The sequence below is a fragment of the Grus americana genome, chromosome 21 (genome assembly GCF_028858705.1).
Source record: "Grus americana isolate bGruAme1 chromosome 21, bGruAme1.mat, whole genome shotgun sequence".
Taxonomy (NCBI): Eukaryota; Metazoa; Chordata; class Aves; order Gruiformes; family Gruidae; genus Grus; species Grus americana.
The window spans coordinates 4,303,682-4,323,772 of record NC_072872.1 but is presented as its reverse complement, the minus strand read 5'-3'; the positions used below and the strand labels follow the sequence as shown (position 1 = coordinate 4,323,772).

Sequence of the window (20,091 nt, the reverse complement as noted above, 5' to 3'; positions counted from 1 at the left end):
GCATTTTTCATACATATTGTATCCTAGAATGTGTTGTGGGGTTAAATAAGACTTTCACAAGGTTAAAATTAAAAAAAGCTGAAGGGCACAAGAAAATTAAGGGCTTTGCATAGGAAATATTTATTTAACTGAAGAATGGGAATCTGAATGGAGAGGCTACCGAGCTAAGAGAAACTGTAAGTCAGATTTGAGCTGCAGATCAGGATCCCTGGAAATGGTAAGGTTATGTGAGGAAAGACTGGTTCTGTGTGAATAAAGAAGGTGGAAAGGTCACACCTTTATGAACAGCTGGAGGAAGTGTGAAGTGGCTCCTGGAACAAAGAAGTTGAGAATAGGGACTGTATGGAGTCACTTCTTTGTAGTGAGAATAGCAGAAGAAATGAGGGGAAAGTATGTGGAGGGGAAAGTATGTGGAAGGGAAAGCAAGCATCTGAAAGCACGCCTCTGTAGGTAAGCTGGTGGGTGAAATTGATGGGAATAGGATAGCAGTGTGCACCGAGGAGTTTTCAGCTTCTTCATTTCTGCTCATTCCAGCGTGCGTAGGGAGTGGCAGGGGTCCTGGCTCCGTGGAGGCTGTCCCTGGAACTAAGTAGGCACAACAAGATGACACGAAGACAGCTCAGCTTGGAATTTTTTCTGGCTTTTATCAATTTTTTTTTTTTTGGTCACCCTATTAATGTAAATTAAGTAAGGCTTTTTTGTATGTGATAATTATAGATAAATGTATTTAAAGTAGATCTGGATTTTGTAGTCCTCAGGAAAAAGAGGAAGAGTAATTTTTCCCCCCGTCCCTGTCATGTGTTCATTTTAATGAGCAATTTTAAAAAATTGAAAATAAAAGAGGAAAATGAATAGGTGTTGAACCAGCCTGTGATATGTAAATGCCAACTAGTAATTACCTAAAACCTCAATTTTCTTTCTGTTTCATCTTGCAAAACATTTCATTTCCAACGAGTGAAAACACTTAATTTGGGCTTCGCCGGCTGGTGACGCCTGCCTCTGGGAGCGGGGCCGCCCGGGCCTCGGCAGGGGGCGCGCTGGCTCCGCGCGGGGGCTGCCGCGCCGCCGGCCCCGGCTTTTCCCTTCGCCTGCCCCCGGCTTTTCCCTTCGCCTGCCCCTGGCTTTTCCCTTCGCCTGCCCCCGGCTTTTCCCTTCGCCTGCTCCGCCGCTCCTAACAGCGGGTGGAGGGAAACGCGCCTGCCCCGGGCCCGCGTCCGTGTTTGCCTTCAGCAACCTTGTTCTTTCAGGTGTTAGTGAAAACGGGGTGACAAAGACACGGCTGGAGTCTGTTTTCTCGCCTTTCATCTGGTTGCTGTTATGCTGATGATTTTGAGTTAGATTTCATTCATAGAACTCTCAGTAGTCTGAGTTGTTGGGCACCTGGGATTTTTCCTTTTTAGCCTGTATTACCGTTTTTTTTTTTTTTGGTTACTACTCTGTATTCTTTTAGTTCTGGGTTCTTCATCTCAGATATGGTTTGAAGCTTGTTTCTTCCTTGCCTTTGTTCTTTTCATGTTCTGACTCCTGTGAATCTTGCTTTAAATTGTATTTTTTTTCTTTGCTCTGTTTTACATGAGGGTTTTTTATTTTTGTTATTGCATTTTTAAACTTTTCTCAATACAACTTTGAGATCTGCCAAACTTTGTAGGTTTCTAGGTTCTCTCACAACAAAAATAATGCCTGGAGTTCTGCATGGATTCATAAAAATGTCAATGAAATCATAGGAGGTTTAAAGTGCTTCCTCTCTCCCAACTGACCTGCAGATAATTTCTTTAGAAATAACAAGCAGTTTCTGTAAAATATGAATTTCACAGGAATTCTGGGGCCCAGAACACTGAATTGGGAAAAGGTTTGTCCTGGGAGAAGGAAGCTTGTGTTAGAGAACATTGTGTATGTAGTGTCCCAGGACCCCGACTCTAAGAGAGCTCTGCCTGGAATCTCCAGGAGCAGTGCCTCTTTAGTGAGATATATGGCTTCATAATTAGCCCCTTGCATTTTTTCATGAGTGCTAGCATCAGCGTTCTATGATGTGTTTCCCTGATTAACAGCTGCTTTGCAACTATTTCCGTGTGCCACCGATAACCATATTTGTCAAGTTAGTCCTGGCAGAGCACTGATTTCTTACTAAAATGCAGCATTTCTGTTTGAAGGGGTTTTCTTGTTCGTTGCAGTGCCAGGCTTTTAAGTCAGCCCTTGTTAAAACGTAAGTTGGCTTTACCCTGATGCTTGTTAACAGGATTCTGGGTATCTCCTTTAGAGTAGGAGTGCAGAAACCTTTCACAGACAATTTAATCTTCTGAGCCTTGCAAACATACAGCCGTACACTGAGGGGGTGTTGCTGTAGGCTAATATATTGATCAGTTCCATTTGCCCTATAGCTGTGGCCTTCTGCTCTGGCTGAAATAGGTTGAGTGTTTGTTGATACTGCCATATTATTATTTTTTAATACACTGGAAAAAAATTAATTCCAACTTCTTTTACATACGTCATGTATATTGCCAGTGTTGATTGCTTCCGCACATGTAATGTAAACTGTCTGTGCATAGTTCATGGCCTGTGCCGCCTCTGCTTAATGAAAAGAAGTGTTGCATTTAAACAGATACAGATCCACTCAGAAAGACAAAATACCATCCCTTGCAACGTATAATTCAGACCCAACCTTTACATCACAGGTCATCTCAAAGTCTCAGTCTATCAACAAATGCCGTTTAGTAATAACCTACAGAGGGTTCCCAGTATTAGGAAATCTATTAGAGCTCTTACAGGCTGCATTCCTGGTGGCTTTTGATTCTGTTTTCCACGTGGAAATCTGTTACTGAATCCTGTGGAACTTTATTGATGAAGGTGAATTTTGTTAATCAGTTTGGTGTTTTGGGGTTTGTTTGCGGGTTTTTTTTTTGGAGATGGTAGAAAGTGGGCATTTGCCACAGTATTTTAAATTTCATGGCTTATTTTTCTAATGCTAGTAACTGATAAAGTAGTTTAGATTGCTTCATTGGAAACCCTGCATCTTTGAGCATAATAAGAAATAAGGCTGGCTTTACCTTCCACATTAACACAAAAGGGAGGGAAATTAGGAATGAGGGACCTTGGCTATAACGTCAAAGTGCTGTGCTTTGGCCCAGAATTTCACCAGCCTGCTGCACTCCCACAACATCTGCAATAAAGTTCCTGTCTCCGTTTTATGTCTTTGACATTGAAGCAGAATATTTGTCCTGAATTTATGTAATTTGGCCAGACACAAATATAATCCATGAATAGTTACATTCATCTTCTAATTAGAAAATCAAACTGTAGGACAAGACCTGCTGCAGGATTCCACCTACCACCACCCAGTCAGAAATATGTCTTTGTGTATCATATCATTGCAGGAGGAGTGATGGTGGGATAGCATGTTTCTGGAATTGACTTGATTTTAAAGGCCAAATACACTGTCTTTCATTAAGAGAAATACGTACCTGATCACTAGATAAAACTAGTTTGCTGGCCAGCATGTGCTGGCAATCTAAGAATCACAGTAGTGATACAATGCACATTATTCAGCAGTGTCTCAATACTATAAAAATTTGGAGAAGTGTTACAAATGATACAGAAATAGTATGGAACAATGTTACCAGCTGAGTCAGAGCGCTATTTGCTGCATGATTTTTTTTGGCTATACACAGGACTGCAAAGTCTTCTCATCTTCCTCATCCTTTTTCTGTTGTTTAAATTATGAACTGCAGTTGCCCTTATTTGTGCAAAGAAAATGATCCATAGAAGGTAGGAAAGTTCTTGTGTGTGTTTGTTGAAAATATTGGCATTTTGACGTGGCCCAAATTGCTTCATAAGTTGCTCATGTATACAAGATGAATTATAAAAATGAAGATGTTTCAGCTTAGCCTATAGGAGGAATGTTCAGAGGTAAATGCAAACACAAATATGAGAAACGTGGGATTATTGGGAGGAGGAATACATATACAGGACCCTTTTTTATGAAGTTTGTTGTTGCTTGTAATTTTTTGTTTTAAGATTAAAAACGTTGTGAATAATGGAGGAAGTGATGCAGGGAAGAGATAAAATAGAAGTTTATTTTGGAGTGAAATTTACTACTGAAATGTTTACATTTTTACAAGGCAAAAATAAGTTTTAATAAAGAGTTAGAATCAATAAAATGTCCACATGATTGTGATTGAAATAGCACAATGAAAAATACTGCTTATTTCTTACAGGTTTTTCAGTGCTTAAAACCTGATAATTAAATGTGAGAGCTTGCAGAATTTCACGTCTGCAGGCTTTTTGTGTGTGTGTCTCTAGCTCACTGAATGTGGGAGGGAGTGTTGAGTTTCTGAAGAAACAAACAAGTAATTATTGTTAGAAGGAGAGTGGTTTTGATATGTTCGCATATCTGTTGGTCTGCTCATTTGGGCATCTTTCTTATTCAGCATATTATCTTAAGGTTATTAGTTGGGGTGCTTTATATTTCTGCATCTGGCGTAGCAATATCAGCACAGTTTAAATCTGTGATTTGCCTGTCACCTGCATTTCAGCTGGAGACAGATCAAGTGCACATAAATGAAACCGAAGTGTACTTTATGTGGGGCATTTTGCTATAGTGTTTTATGGTTCAAAATTACTGAATGTAAACTTAAGGAAAAAAATGAAGGAAAATAAGAAAAGGAAAAGAATTAAAAATACCCCATTTATTTTATCCTCCCAACTTTGAAGTGTGCTGGGACTTTGTCAAATTCCCGTTAAAATAAATATGTCAATTTCATCTCTCTTCCAAATTCATTTATCATGCTTTTTTAAAAGGTGTTTTCTGCTTTACCTGATGTTTAAATTGGATTCGCTCGTTTATGCTGTTCTTTGCTGTATCCCCCATGTTTTTCTTAAATGAATTAGTAATGACAGCGTACTCCATCATACCCTCTCTACAGCCACTTTAAGGGAAGCCTGGTGATCTAAACCTTTTAACCTATTAAAGATGATTTTCCCCAATTGAATCAGACCCACCACAGGTGTAATAACTAATCATTTAAACTACACCTGCTATTATGTATTTTTAAGCCATTATGCGTGTTGGATAGATGATAATTCATGTTTATTGCATTGTCCAATGGATCCGTTTTGCCTACACTAGCCTGATTAATGTATTTAAAGAAATAAGAGATGCAATTTAAAAGAAAAAAAAACATTGATGGAATGCACTGAGGAGTACATTGAAAGTGCCATTAAACCCATCAGAACTTTGCTCTCTGACCAGAAATGCATATTCGAAAGGTTTGATTGAAACACAAAGTGAAACTTAGTGATTTCAGTAGTGGTGCTATTTTTTTTCTTCTTTTTCTGCTGTGAAAAGTTTTGAAAATCTTTTTGAAACTGAATTCCAGAAACTGTATTTTAAAATAAACTCTTCAAGACCTACCTAACATAGGTCTAGCATACACCGCCATTTTAGGAGAAGGTTTATGCCACTGTTCGGGGAGGAAAAACCTCTTCCATGCATATGCATGGTTATTTTTAGCTCTAGAGGAAGGAAGTAATCTCTTCCACTAGTTCACAGGGGTGTGTCCATCTCCTGAGTGGTGTTAACTTCAGGCACATTATTCCCCCTGATACCACAAGCAGAATAGGTGTCTTTGTGTAAAAGTGAAGTGAATCACTAGTGCAGCAACATGTAATAATGTGTGTAATAGTATAGGAGAGTATATGGAAACTTGACCTATCACATGGAAAAAAAAACCCAAATACCTTTCATTGGCACTAAATGGAAATGTAAAAAACTAGTGCTGTTGTCATCGATTCCATTGAGTATTATCCCATACTTTACCTTTTGTTTGGATAAGTGGGGTTTTTAAGTGCTGTGTCACCTTAAAGAAGGATGTAGAAGTCAGTCTTTAGACAAAAGTTATTTCTGCCGGTGTGAAATATTAATTTAACCACTCACCTACCCATTTATGTCATGAAAAGTGACTTTTTGGATATTTTTGTTATGTGATCCAAAACATGTAAAGTTGCTTCTTTTCCAGTCATGACAAGCTGGGGTTTATTTATTGATTTCAGTAAATTAGAATTACAACAGAAAAGGCCTTAATCTCTTAGAATTTGCAGGGAGCGTTAAGTCAGAAAGGAAGCATTCTTACTAGTAAGCCTACTGTTACAGATCACATCCATTGTCTCAAGGTTGCCCTCAACTATAGAAGCCAACTTTGGTAAGAAGGTCACAATATAAATGACAGAAACTCCTAATAACCTTAATGGCATTTTTTGTACAGGTTGAGCTGCTCCAAGAGTAATTCAGCAAGAAACTTCTAGGTTGAAATACCACGATTGTGATATCTGATTAGAGTTGAGCCACACACTCTGATGCTTGTTGAACCATTTCTGAAAGTTGGATTGGTGTCAGCTCCAGACTGTCTTCCATGCGTGGGATGTGATACCTTACTTCGCAGTATAGAATGCATAATGTAAAATGGGAATTTGACCATTCCTAACTTGGATCTTTTCTCTCTTCTATTTCTCCAATCCTCCTACCCTCATCAGATTGTGACAGCAGTGAAGTTTTTACAGAATCCACGAGTCCGCCAAAGCTCTGTTGCAACAAGAAGAGCATTTCTGAAGAAGAAAGGTATGGACTCTTTAAGTTTGTGATCTCAGTGATAACGAGGGAGCTTGAGTTAGCATAAAGCCACAATGTATTGCTATGGAAAATCAGATGTTAAGGACAAAGCAAGTAGTCTGTCTCAGAAAAAGATTTGAAGTTTGTAAGAAATACCAGTCTCTCTTCTTCCAAACTGACGAGAGCAATATTGGCACCAGATATGGAATTGTAGAATACAGAAGACACATTGGAAGTTTTTGGGTTAACTATTACTGGATCTTTTCTGAAATGAGGACAGTTTAGAGTTGTGGATTAGTTGGTCAGTTCTAACTGTGGTGACATTGGCTTTAGAATGACCAGCTTCTAGGTGAAAAGGTCGAATGTTTCTGAAGAGAGCCAGAGAGAGGAATGAAGGGCGAAGGACTTGGTGAAAGTAAACAAGGTCAGGTTAAGGTCAAGCTTGGGGTCACCCTGACTTTCAGGCTGAAATGGTAAACTACTGACTGAGATTAGCCCTTTTCTATAGCAGGGATAGAACAGATCCTGACAAATCCTATATCGTCTTAGACAGATGGAACATACTTTGGCCATTGCCTGCTGAGAATTTATTTTACTTTCTGACTCATAGTGGAACTATTTTTTGTTCTTTTTTTTTCTTTCTAAAGTTTTTAGTCCACAATTTATAGTGCATTTCAGGTGAAATTCACTCCATATCATGCTACCCTCCTGGGACCGTATTGCTTAGATCTTTGCAGCAAGATGTAAATAATAAGGATAGTCTTACCTTGGAGTTAATTACATGCACTATGGAGCACTTTAAGCAGTTAGAATGATACTGAAAATACAAACTCCAAACTTCAGAGGGGAGTGACCCACTTATACATTAAAGTCATAAGTACTTCAGTGTACATCAAATTCTATAGCTAAAGATCTTGAGTTTTGACAAGTAGGGAAGCCTATGAAATATATATTATTCTATTTGGGGTTATGAACTGTTTATTGAGATGCCTGAGACCTGGTGTCATGAGATGGAGAGTTCAAGTATATGCACCACTTTGCTCATCTTGAATAACAAAGGACCTAGAAGGCAATGGCAGTCTTGTCTTTTAGCAATGATGTCATGACAAGTACTTCATGGGTACATCATTTTGAGCATGATCCTCTTGCTGCTTGTCCTAGTGCCAGTTAGAGAACATTCCAATCACATAGGTATGTTGCTTGTCCTGCCCTGCCATCAGGATGGCATTAAAATTTGGAGCCTGTTGGCTGCTGTGCTCCATGAGTTTTTCCTTGAAATATGGGGACCTACGGGGAGTAATTAATCATAAAAGCTTGGGGATTTCAACTCTATCATCGAAGCAATGAAGCAAGGGAAAGCTGAGCCTAAAAGCTGTGCTGATTACCCGGGGTAACCTGATACAAAATCTATTGTTGCCGAGAGATCCTTAGCCCCCAGTATATCGTGCAATATTATAACTGTCTGATCTTCTTCAGTGCTGACAATGACCAGTTATTCCTCATTTTCTCTCTCAACACAGCTGGGTTAGAATTTCATTTGCAGAAGGTATTTAGAGCAATTTAGAGACAAATGTCTCTGGTGTTTGCTCTGCACTTCCCCACCGCAGGCTTCGCTGAACAGTTTTTAGTATCAGGAGCTCCATCTAATCTGTTTAATTTTAATAAATCCCTGACTGGGAGAAGAGGAAGGGTGGGGAGACAGAGGCACAGAGAAACTGTGGCCCAACTAATACTTCTTATGAATTACTTGGCTAATAATTACTAAAGAGCAGAAATGGTTTGGTAGAGCTGTTTGTTCGTTCCTGTTTGTTAATTAGCCCTCCTTCCCTTTGTGCTAATTGTTTGTTTGAAAACTTAACAGTAGGAGATAGGAAGGAGCAGGGTCCAGTAGTGCCTCAGTAGTGCCTGTACCCAGCAGTCACTGGAAATACGTCCGTATGGAATCTGACCACTGAGCTCACAACTTGACCTCTGTTCAGTGCTCGAGAGCTCTGCTCATACTGTCTTGGTACCTATGTGCTCTAGGAGGTGGAGGCAATTATTTTTGAAACATCAATGTCGTGGCTAGTTTATTCCTGAGTAAATGAGAGATTACACAGTTTGGTAGGCTATTCCCCATATTCTCTGATATACAGTTGTCCTGGTTTTGGCTGGGATAGAGTTAATTTTCTTCCTAGTAGCTGGTATAGTGCTGTGGTTTGGATTCAGGATGGGAATAATGTTGGTAACACACTGATACTTTGGTTGTTGCTAGATAATGTTTACATCAAGTCAAGGACTTTTCAGCTTCTCATCCTGCCCCACCAGCAAGGAGGCTGAGGGTGCATGAGAATCTGAGAGGGGGACACAGCCAGGACAGCTGACCCAGACTGGCCAAAGGGATATTCCATACCATAAGATGTCATGCTCAGTATATAACTGGGGGAAGCTGGCTGGGAGTGTGACTGCGGCTCAGGAACTAGCTGGGCATTGGTTAGTGGTTGGTGAGCAATTGTGCTGTGCATCACTTGTTTTGTATATTACTATTACTACTACTACTACTACTATTATTATTACTTTCTGTCCTTTTACACTGTCTTTATCTTACCCCACGAGTTTTACTTTTTTTTTTCCCCAATCCTTTCCCCTATCCCACTGCAGGGGAGGTGAGCAAAGGGCAGTGTGGTTGTTTTAGCTGCCTGCCGGGTTAAACCACAACAACAGTCACTGTCACCCCAATGAAAATGTTCATCCCCATTTTACAGATAGATAGGCTGTCTGGTAGGGGAGTCCTCACTGCCAGTCAAAAAGCATTTTCTGTAGAGAAACCATTTCAGTTACAGGAGTCTCTTTTCAAGTTGTCTTTGTAGGAAGGTACCTACGAATGCAGAGGTACCCTTGTATTTTTTCACAGTTACTCTCATCTAAGTTTCTTCAAGCAGAAGTTGCAGTAGAAGATGGTTATATGGACCTCAGAAGAATTTCAGTGGAGGGGAATCTTCATATCTATAGATGTAAACCATGTATGAACTTGTTTTTTGTAGTTACTTTCGTGGAACTGTGCAGGAGAGGTCTATGACTCCCCACTAAATCTGGTTAAAAACTCCTGCCAGTGGAGGGGGTGGTGCTGGGTCACCTTGTGTCTGTGAATGTGGAGGGAAAAGACCAGGTGCCCTACCCTTGCAGAAGCCCTCCACTACCCCAGCTACAGCCTATGTAGGCTACAGGGATAGGATTGGAAAATTAGCTGTGGGTGAGCTTTCAGGTCCTGCAATCCCAACTTTGCCTAAGAAATTTTCCTTCTGATACTTGCAGAGATGGTTCTGCCTTGAATTATAATTTTTTCTTCTTTTTTATAAGCATCTTCTTCCTAAAAAAGGCCAATCAAATTTTATTTCCTTTTAATATTATTTAACATTTAATATAGGAACTGAGTTTTGTTTAAAACATTTCAGTGCAGTGAAAAACGAAAGTTTCTTAAGGATTATCAGCTGGACTGGGTTTGGTTTCTTGTGAAACAGTAGTTGCAGAGGCTGAAAGTAGGCTTTTCTGGTTATTTGCAGGTCAGGGGTTTGCTGAACTGCTCTCTCCGGAACATGGGATGGTAGTGTTGATGACAGTTGGGAGAGTGAGGGTGTCCTGGATTTGTAAAAGGTCTTTCAAAACTTGGATGAGATTTCTCTGTTGTCTTAAGCACTTTTAAACTCCCAAATACAGAGGCATTAATGAGAAACATGAAGTTATTAGAATCATTTATCATTTTCTTTGAAGCTTACACTGGCATTTTGTGTAATTTATGACATTTCCTCCTTTTTATCATGAACTTCTTCAGATGAAGGGAAAAACAGCTGTTTCCCCTCAGAGTATCTGAAAGAAAAGAAAGGAAAAAAAGATGCTGTTTGTTTTTTGTCCAACTCGCTGATTCTGCTGATGACATGCCACAGAATCAGCGGCGCCTTGGGAGTAATTAGACAGCATGTGGGGTTTAAACCCTTGTGGAAATGTGTCTGTCATCTAACTGTTGTGCCTCAGATGTCCTGTACCGCTCAGTTACCCATCCGGTAACTCATGTGGCTTGTTAATTTTGTGTACTCTGAATCTGTAACTTGGGGCAAGATAGAGAAAGGGGGTGGAAGTGCACTATACATGTGGAGCTCTGTTTTTCAGGGTGCTAGTCTTTTGGGGCAGGGAAGGGAAAAACTGCTAGGATTCAGATTTCTTCTGTAATCCTGGATGAACTTTGTTTCTTAGTTGCTTGTTCTCTTCATCTGTAAAACAGTACAGTAATGCCTTCCCAGAGTGGGATTGTGGGAACAGATGAAAGCATATGAGGAGCTAAGAAATTATAGTGATGGGAGACCAGAAATGCATTAGGGCAAGTAAATGTATAATTGTTGAGTCATATTGGGAAAATGTCCACCCTGAAGGTTGGACAGTGTTCAGAAGATATGCTACCTGGATTGGTCTTTTGTATGTGTGTAACATAATGGGCTGCATGCTTCCAAAAGCAGTTGTACTCTTGCTTGGTGAGATGAGTTGGAGGTTGTTGGAAGTGTTGCCCATTTACATGTTGTATCTACTAATCTGTTTCATTACTTTGGCTGGTAGGAAGTGAGTTACTACACAAGGTTTTCCTGTACGTCTTGCACGTTTTTTTGCAGTGCATCAGAGTTCCGGAAAATTTTGCTAGTGTCAAGATGCCAGGCCATGGTGATTTCTGAAGAGATGAATAAATTATTGAATTGTACATGCCCCTTTGCAATCAGAACTCAAAGATGCTTGATTCCCTGGAAACAAATGCTGTCGGCCCTGGAATCTCCAGTAGAAAACTGACTTAATCGTCTTCCTCTTTCTGTAGTCTGCCTTCTTGGAAGTTGAACCCCTGTCTTTCCTTCTTTGCCAAAGAAACCCAAGGGGATCACCTTGAGGACCTGAGAGAAGGGGGCACAGCCCACTGCTGCAGGGCTTTAAAGGAAGTAAATTCTTCAGCAGATTTCAATTTAACCCTCTTTTATTACTTTTCTTTTTTATAATTTAAGTCCATTTCATGAGGCAGTTTGCATGTCCTTGAATGGAATCTCGTTACCATGAAAGCTTTTTTAGCATTGATTTCATAACAGTCTTAATTTAATAGCGCCGTCATTACTGAGAAGCCCTGAGAGTGAGGCCCTAGCTTTCCAGGTCACTGACCTTTTAATTACAAACCTTGTTCTGATGGCCAGGTTATCGACTGGACAGCTCCCAACTCCTGCCCCCAGCATGAAGATGAAAATAACTGCCTTTCCTCCCCCACTTCCAGAAAAGGGAGGAAAAGAAAAGTAACCTCTTGTGTTTCCAAAATTAATTTTCTCCTTCAGCTTTACTTTGTAATTAATTCTTTAACATGTCTCAGTGTAGCTTGAACAGTTTTTACAAAGCTTTTCCTAGAGAAGAAAATACAATGCAAGCCAGTAGAGTCCAGTGACAACTCGTACAAAAAAAATATAGTTAGTAACCTGTGCTGTCACAATACCTATTTGGGCCAAACTGCTATGGCCCTCCGAACCTTATGCTTTTCTAGATAGTGACCATGTTTGATACAAGAACGTGTGATTAGACTATAAGTGTAGACCATTTAGGGAATGCTAGATGCCTTCTCCTTCTCTTCAGACTTGCTGACAGGATATGGATTTAAGAGATGGTGAAGGAGTGAGGACTTAACTTCACTGCACGACTGATTGTGTGAGTGAGCGCTTGTCCGGTTTTGTACTTGTGGATCAGGTAACTTGTTCTATAGCTAATAAGTGTTCTGTGCCAATGCCTGCACAGACCTCGTCACTTGCACTTGCAAAGCTACAAGTGAGACCTGAAATTCAGATACTGATAACAAAAATTTATTACAAGAATATACTTAGTGTATTAAGCATCTAGAACAAATTAACACACAATGAGAGAAAGTTCACTAGCGTAGGTAGAACCAGGGAGGGTTCTTATTAAAGAAGTTTGGAATAGGTGTTCATGTAGCGTAAAGTAAGTCTAACAGCTTGCGTAGACTTACTGAAATGACTGTACAGGTTAAACGGAAGTTAGTGCATTCTACATTTTCGTAATGCTTTTCATTTGAGGATCTTAGAGCACTTTGTACCCATTAACCATTGAAACTTTGTGGCTATTTGCATGGAGCATGTTTGATGGTGTGCATAGGGTTATATAGATCTCACTGTGCTTTCCACTAAAGCATCCACCTCTGAGGTAGAGGAAAGCAGCTTTTTAACATCACTAGGTGGTTTTTAGGAGAGGAAATGAAGAATACTTTATCTAAGTGATCTTGCAGAGGGAGCTTTAGGGATAGAGAATGTAATTACTGAGTAAAAAATTTACCAAGATTCTTGAAAAGCACTATGGGATATTTAATTACTAAAGATGCTTAGGCCTCTGTTTATGACTTTGAAGGACTGCTAATATGCCTTATAATGTTTTGTTTAGGTTAGAGAAAAGTATGTCCCACACCTGTTTATGCAACCAGTTTGTTCTTTAGATGTCTTCCATCCAAGCTTTGGGTCAATACAACCCTGCATAAATGGGGAAACCTGGTTGTCTCCCAAGGAACTTACTAGGGATCTGAAGAATGAAGAGTGAGAGAATGAATGCTTTCATTGCTAACAAACTCACAGCAGTTCCTATCTGAATCAGCAATATCAGTACTCACATCTGTTTCTGGCACTCTGTTATGTTTGCCCAGTGCTGATAATGTTCAACATACAGGGGAGATTTGCACTGCTGAAGTCTCATAATCCACAAGAAGAGATGCGCTCATGATCCAGAAATTTCTTCCACAGTTCTGTGTTTTGTATAAGTTGCTTTCTTTTTTCTTCCTCAAAATGATTGAGAATCTCTATCCATCTGCTGTGAAGGAGATGTCTCCCTGTCCTGCCAGTCTTCCGTCTGCTTATCTGTCACTTGCTGTTCAGCACCAGCCTATTCATCATGCTGACTATTTTACCCCATCAATATTACCAATATTTGTGTTGTCTGAACTTGTCATCAACTTTACAGATTTTCTTGGCTTCTTTGGCAAGAAGAGACCTGCAGCAGTAGGGCTAACAAAATGTGATAAACTGATCAACCTTAAGACATCCTGGGGAATCAGATATGGCTATTCTTTGGAGTTGTTAGGAGTTTGGGAGGAAAATCTTTATAGTTGATAGAAAGCCTTCATATCGTTCCTCAAGATTTAGAAGGAAGTTTGGAAAAAAGTCATCTCTCTAGTCCCTGTCCAAATGGAGAAATCATTTCATATCTCATCTTTGACTCTTGTCGCAGTCACTAGTTATTCAAGAGAGGGCAGAAAACCACCTGACATTAGTTTAGGCATAACTAGCCATGTGATGCAGCGCACAAAGTAACACAGTCCTTTCTGTTTGCTACCTTTTAATGTTTATAAAAGCCAGATGATTAAGAAAAGTGTGTGTGTTTCATAAAAAACATAGTTACTTACAAGTGAGTTTGTTATTTTAGAAGAACATTGTACTAAGCATACATTTCATTGTTTTATAACAATTGATTTTATAGCTCAAAGGCATTTAGAAACTAGGTTGAGCGATACATTCTATTCCACTAGAAATTCTGAGATTTGGAAATTTGTTTTTATGTTAGAGATTAACATTTAAAATCACAGACTTTTTTTAAAAAAATGAAATATTACAGACCTGTCAGATCACTCTGTATGGATTAGACTGCAGTCTTTAATATTGTAACTGATAATAAAAGATATTGATAGAATAATGTAATATGTACCATAATATTACAGTGAAAATATTTGGGAAAATAGTTTTTGAATTGTTATGAAATAATTACTTTTCTCCAGAACATTTTTGGGGTTTTTGAAGAAACACTTTCTGTATGAAAAAATTATGTCTTAGAAGTTTGTTAACGAGCTCTACTTAGAACTAAAGAATTCTTTCATAGAAGTGCTTTTCACTAGCAGGAAAATACATCATTGTTGTTACTGGATAGCTCCACCAAGCTTGTCATTTTGCACTGTTTTGTACTTGCATGTTTGGCTTGAATACTCTAGACTACTGACTCTGAACTCAGTATGTTGTTGAACATGAGGGCTAAAGTCCTACTTAGGCCTATTTAAAGGGAGTAGAAGAAAAAATAACGGAAAACTTAAGGCCTACTAATCTTCACAGTGTATTGGTTTAATCAAGATTATTTTTAAGGGCTTTGATACAAGCTCTGCTATTTAATATTAAAAATATTAAAATCTCAGTGATTTTCTCTTTGGTTTGTGTGAAATGTTGAGAAGGTGCATCACAAGAGGCACCCCTTTGATTTTTAATGACCTTGTGAAGAAGACATTGAGGGAATGACTCAAATATTACATCCTCTAAATGCCTATGTATGTGTTCTATAACAAGGATACAAGTCACATTAGTGGTAATATCCTTCCTCTCTCACTTTAAGCTCAACCTACAGTGATCTCGAAACATTTAGATCTGTACTCCCCAGGACAAGAGAGGTGATTAATTTACAGTGTATTGGGTAAACAGCCTGCTACATCTCCTGTTTCTATTGGGCCACAGAAGTTCCTCATGATTTCAGTGAAGAGTCCAGAATCACCTTTGCCATGTTTTTGTAACTTGAAAATTATTGATAAATTGGAACAGACCGGTTTGGTGCCCGGGAAGGTTGTGCATGCTACAAAATATTGGTTGTAAGCTTAATTTTAACAAATAATTGGAATGTCACGGGTGTAATGATGTCTCTCCACTTGGCTATCTGACAGTAACTATGTAATGTAAAAGAGCCGTTAAAAATGGCTTTGCAAAATTAACTCCTATTGCTCACTGAGTGTGTTTTGAGTCATATCTTGCCTTGTTTACTGTCAAAGTAATATTTCCATTCCTGGTAGCGTTGAAAAACCAATATGATTACAGCAGAGTGAGTTGAAGTCTGTTCTAGAAGACAAAGCTAAAATAGTCAGTTATATTATGAGTCCTGAAATTGTTAGCCTTGGTGATGGGCAGAAGGACCTAGACCCTAACTCTGACTTGTAAATTTAGTAATTTATTTATCATGTTTTCAAGTGGAAGTAAATGCAGAGTGCCAAAAGTTAGTTGCTTCTGTAGTTACAATCTAAGAGCAGGCATTTGAGATCTGAGAGACGACTGCTTGCTTGGCTTTGGGCAAGTTATTTCTTCTCAGCTTGCCCATCTGTAAAATGGGGTTAATCACCACTTTTGTATTATTGACTTAGTAAGATTCATGTTAGCTATGTTTATAAACTGCTTTGATATGCTTGTTTCAAAGTTCTTGGTGCTGCAACATGTGATTTTTGAAGTTGCTTGCTGCAGTAAAAGCCACACTTGCAGAGAGGCTGAGAATTTACTTCCGTCAACTGTGTATGGGAGAGGAGAGCTGCAAACTTCAGAATGTCAGAATGTCAAGGCTCAGGCAGATTGCGTGCAATCCTAATCCAGCCCTGCAGCTTTGACCTTTGAAGCAAGCTTCACCTTGAGACAGTTGAAGAAATCTATGTATGTTTGTATAAAAATATTTTTATACAAATGTGCTCTTCATGGCCATCCAGCCCAGGGTTTCCCTGCAATCTTCCTGGAGCAAGTAAAGGAATTCAGTTCCTGATCTGCTCTGTGAATGAACCTGGAATTCTAAGTTTAAAGAGACAACCTTCTCTCTTGGAGCTAAAACAGGGAGTGTAATTTGGATAACCTGTGTTGCTCTTCTGCTGAAATCCATCTCAGACCTACTATTTCTTTTTCTGCTACACACGGTTCCTTCTTAATTTTAATCTGGAGCGCAATCATTCTTTCCTTAGCTAAAAGGGGAATTTAGGCTTTGGTTCATTCTTTCCTACTCTTTCTGAGGGAACCTAGTCTGAGACTCCACTCCCTAGGAGAAGAGCAGAGAATTCATTCTCAATGAAATCTGAGGCTCTCTGAAGTAAAAGCTGTTGACTTTGTCATACCGTGCAAATGTGCAGTGCTTTTAGCAAGACAATAAAGGGTAAATGGGGTGATCTCTGCTCCTGTGGAGAGGTCGGGTGGTTACATTACACAATCTTCTAGAGCATCTTGCAGCAAATACATGGGTTATATTAAAAGTTGCAATCATATCATTTTTTAAAAGTAAATTGCTGACCTTATGCAGTGGAATCAGCTTTATTGAATTTCGCCAAAAATGCGTTTATAATCCCCCCGCCCCCGCATACACATGATATTCATGTCCTTGCTGCCCATGTGGAAATGTCCCTTTTTATGGTGATAAAATTAAATTTGTCTTTGTCTCTGCCTTGCCTCACCTTTTAAGATTCCATCCTAAGAGACACCAGTGGATATCCGCACCAGAGAATGAAGATGGGCAATATCCCTGCATGGCTGGCTGGCTGATTGTGAGCCAACTGCCACAGAACAAATAAATAAGCTTTTCACATTTAGAGGACAAATAAAGCTGAGGACAGGTGTAATATGGGTATTTTTCTAGGAGTGTTGTGGCCTTAGCATAGGTAAGAATTTATTTAGACTTGGAAGTACTTATGCTTTGCTTCTGGATTTTTTCTAATTGCCACACAATATGAAATATAAAATCCACAAATTGTTATTGTGCTACTCATGTAATACTGTGTTATGTGTCCTCCTTCAATAATAACTAACCATAAAACCCTCTAGTCTTTGGCCACCTTCCTGAATTCACTCAACAAAAAGAAGTGTTTTGCAGCATGCTCAAGAATTTAACAAACATATAACCCGTATTTCTATACCACTTTGCATATTCAAAGTACTCTACAAATATTAACTGACTAAGCTTGTGACACCTTTTGTGGAATGGCAAGATTATAAGATTAATTTAATGTACTTCTGATTACATTTTCTCTTCTTTGTTAGATACTTACATTCTTCAAACAGTTTGAAAACTCCAAATTTCAGTGGGAAACAAAGGAAATACTGTCCCCATTTTAGATGGGGAAACTGAGTCAGATGTGTTAAGAACAGTTAGATCTGAGATAATTCTGACTCCCAGTCATATATATAAATAACCATACTGTGCTATACTGTCAGTGTGATGTACTGATGTTTACAGCATTTTCAGTAAAATTACTCAAAGCATTTTCGAGTTTATCCTTTCCAGGCCCCAGCTGCTTTGGGGGGAATGGGGGAGGTTAAGCTAGTTTTATTCAATAAAATCAACACAAACCACCCAAGTAAATGAAGGGGCAGATTGGCCTCTGCAGTGTTGGCATGTATCCCTTCTTACAGCATCTCCCCCACCCTGTCTTCCTTTTTATGTAGCATTTAAAAGGCTAGTTGCTCAGAGGTACAGAGAAGAATATCAGAATATCATTGCTCCTGCTCTTCAAGTAACCAGGAGAATGCAGCTGTTAAGCTCAGAAATATAAAATACATGTTTAAAAGATGACTCTGTGTTTAAAAAAGAGAGCGAGAGAGGATTCAAGGGAACCAAAAAATAGCAGCTTCCATTACTGTAATTAAATGGCAGCATTTAACCTATCAGGCCGTTGCGTGTATGTGAGAGACGAGCAGGGAGCTGCATTTGAAATGATCACTGTCTTCCTTGGGGGATAGAGTAGTTAAATAATTTGTTTGTGAGGTGTGAGTTCAGTGTCGGGTAAAGCAAGTGCTTGCGTGTGTGTGTGTATCTTAGAAGCTAGGGATGGCTGTGTGTTTACTGAGAATACCCTGGAGGTTGGTATTTACTAGCACGTGCACTGTCAATAAGAACACAAGCTGCTCTTGCCCATTTGTTAGGTTATCTGCAGAGTCAGGGCCTCACCTGGTCCCAGATATTGCATCATAAAAGGAGAGCTTTTTTCACGCTAGGCCACCTGAGACAGAGAGGAGTAGCAGTAAAAGAAAACCTGGGAAGAAATGGGGGAAGAAAAGAATCTGAGTCTTTTTGGTGAACTTGGTCTACTGCAGTGACTGTAAAGGGTGAGATGTTCTATCTGGTCGTTGGACTTGGCACTCAGGAGCATGGAGGCTTTGTCCCTGGGGGACAAAGGACAAAGCTGCTGCTCTGACATCTGTCCCTTAAACAGCTCGTCAGTCATTTCCCCTGCAACAGTGTTCCACCTGTGCCTGGCATGATTCCTATGTGTCAAGACTGTAGTGTGGAGAGAGAAGCATCCACGAAGTGCATCCTTGGCCCTTCATCATTGACCCTGACTCTGTGAAAAGCTCTTTGGGCACCCCTGTATAGTGGTGTTGATGAGCCTTTTGGCACCCCAGAAAGGAGATACATTCTTATGTAGAGGCCAGAAGGGAATATCTTCCCATTTTTATTCACCCCCTTTTTATTTGTGAGGTGATTCCTTTGTTTAGGGGGTATTTCCTAGTCCTGGAATTCCAAGAGCTATCCTCATACAGTATAAATTGATACTAGCAGCAAGTTTTTTAGGTGCCTCATGTACTGATCAAACTTGTGTGATGTTGCAGGAACATGCCTATAAATGTTTCTTAATCTTCACTCCAGTTTCTGTGTGAATTCTGTGTAGCCACTCCCATTTTAACTCCTGGGCTGGAACTTTTGTGAGGCTCTAGAAGACAACAGACAGTGTTAAAAAAATAGGTATTTCAGTATTTCCATTTTGAACGTCCAACCCCAGTGACTGGATTTTGAGGGCAACACTTGGCTGAAAGGAGACCAGAGAAATGCCATGTATTTTAGCACCCAGTCAAAGCAAAGCATGAATTTGAGTCCTTGTGTAGTTTGGTGAGAGTTAGAAATCTGGAAGTATTTCTAAAGATGATCTACAAGAAAAAAAAAAAAAAAAATGTTACTTGAATAAATTAGTTGTTGCAAATGCCACACCTAGCTCAAATGCATATAATGTATGTATAGATTCTCAAAACTGTCAGTCTTTGTACATGATAATTGTGTCAGTCACAAACATTTTACAAAGGATATTGTAAAATATTATTCCTGCTTTACGGATGTAGAAACTGAGGCAGATGGAGGTTAAATGACCTATACAAGGTCAATAGCAAGGCTGGGAATAGAACCCAAATGTGTAGAGGCTTTTTATTATACTAATAAGGAAACTCTGGAGGTGTGTTTGGCATGGTAATCGGAACCCTAGAGGACTCGAAGCAGTTAGTATGTTCTGTGCATGTCCTGAGGTAGCAATGATGAAACTCCTTTTCTACCTTACCACTCCAGTTCTCCGTGTGTGGTCACCATAGCTTTTCCACCACTTAACCTCATTATTTTTAGTATTGTTAGCATTAGTCGTCCTTTGGGCGTTTAATCCAGACTCCTTTAATTTTCTCCAGAACTCTGAAGAGCTGTCGAAGGCACATGGGGAGAAAAAAATATAACGATAAACAAAACAAAAGATGAAAAATGATAGTTTGAAACTTCTGCTATTTTGTTTACTTGTCCCCTAATGTTTTTTGTCTTTTCTTTTATCATGAAGGACCCTGCTTGAATGTGTAATCTTGGTTTCTTAAAAGTTTATTTGCTATTGTTTCTTTCTTCTCCACCCAAGATTA

General features: G+C 39.4%; 1 protein-coding gene across 1 annotated transcript in view; it reads left to right on the top strand.

The window, feature by feature from the left end:
- The window catches only part of PEX14 (peroxisomal biogenesis factor 14), a 79,196-nt gene that overhangs the window by 30,627 nt on the left and 28,478 nt on the right, over positions 1–20,091 (top strand). Inside the window, exon 3 of the mRNA XM_054849363.1 lies at positions 6,526–6,610. Within this exon, the coding sequence (XP_054705338.1) occupies positions 6,526–6,610 (85 nt within the window). The remainder of the gene's footprint in view (positions 1–6,525; positions 6,611–20,091) is intronic.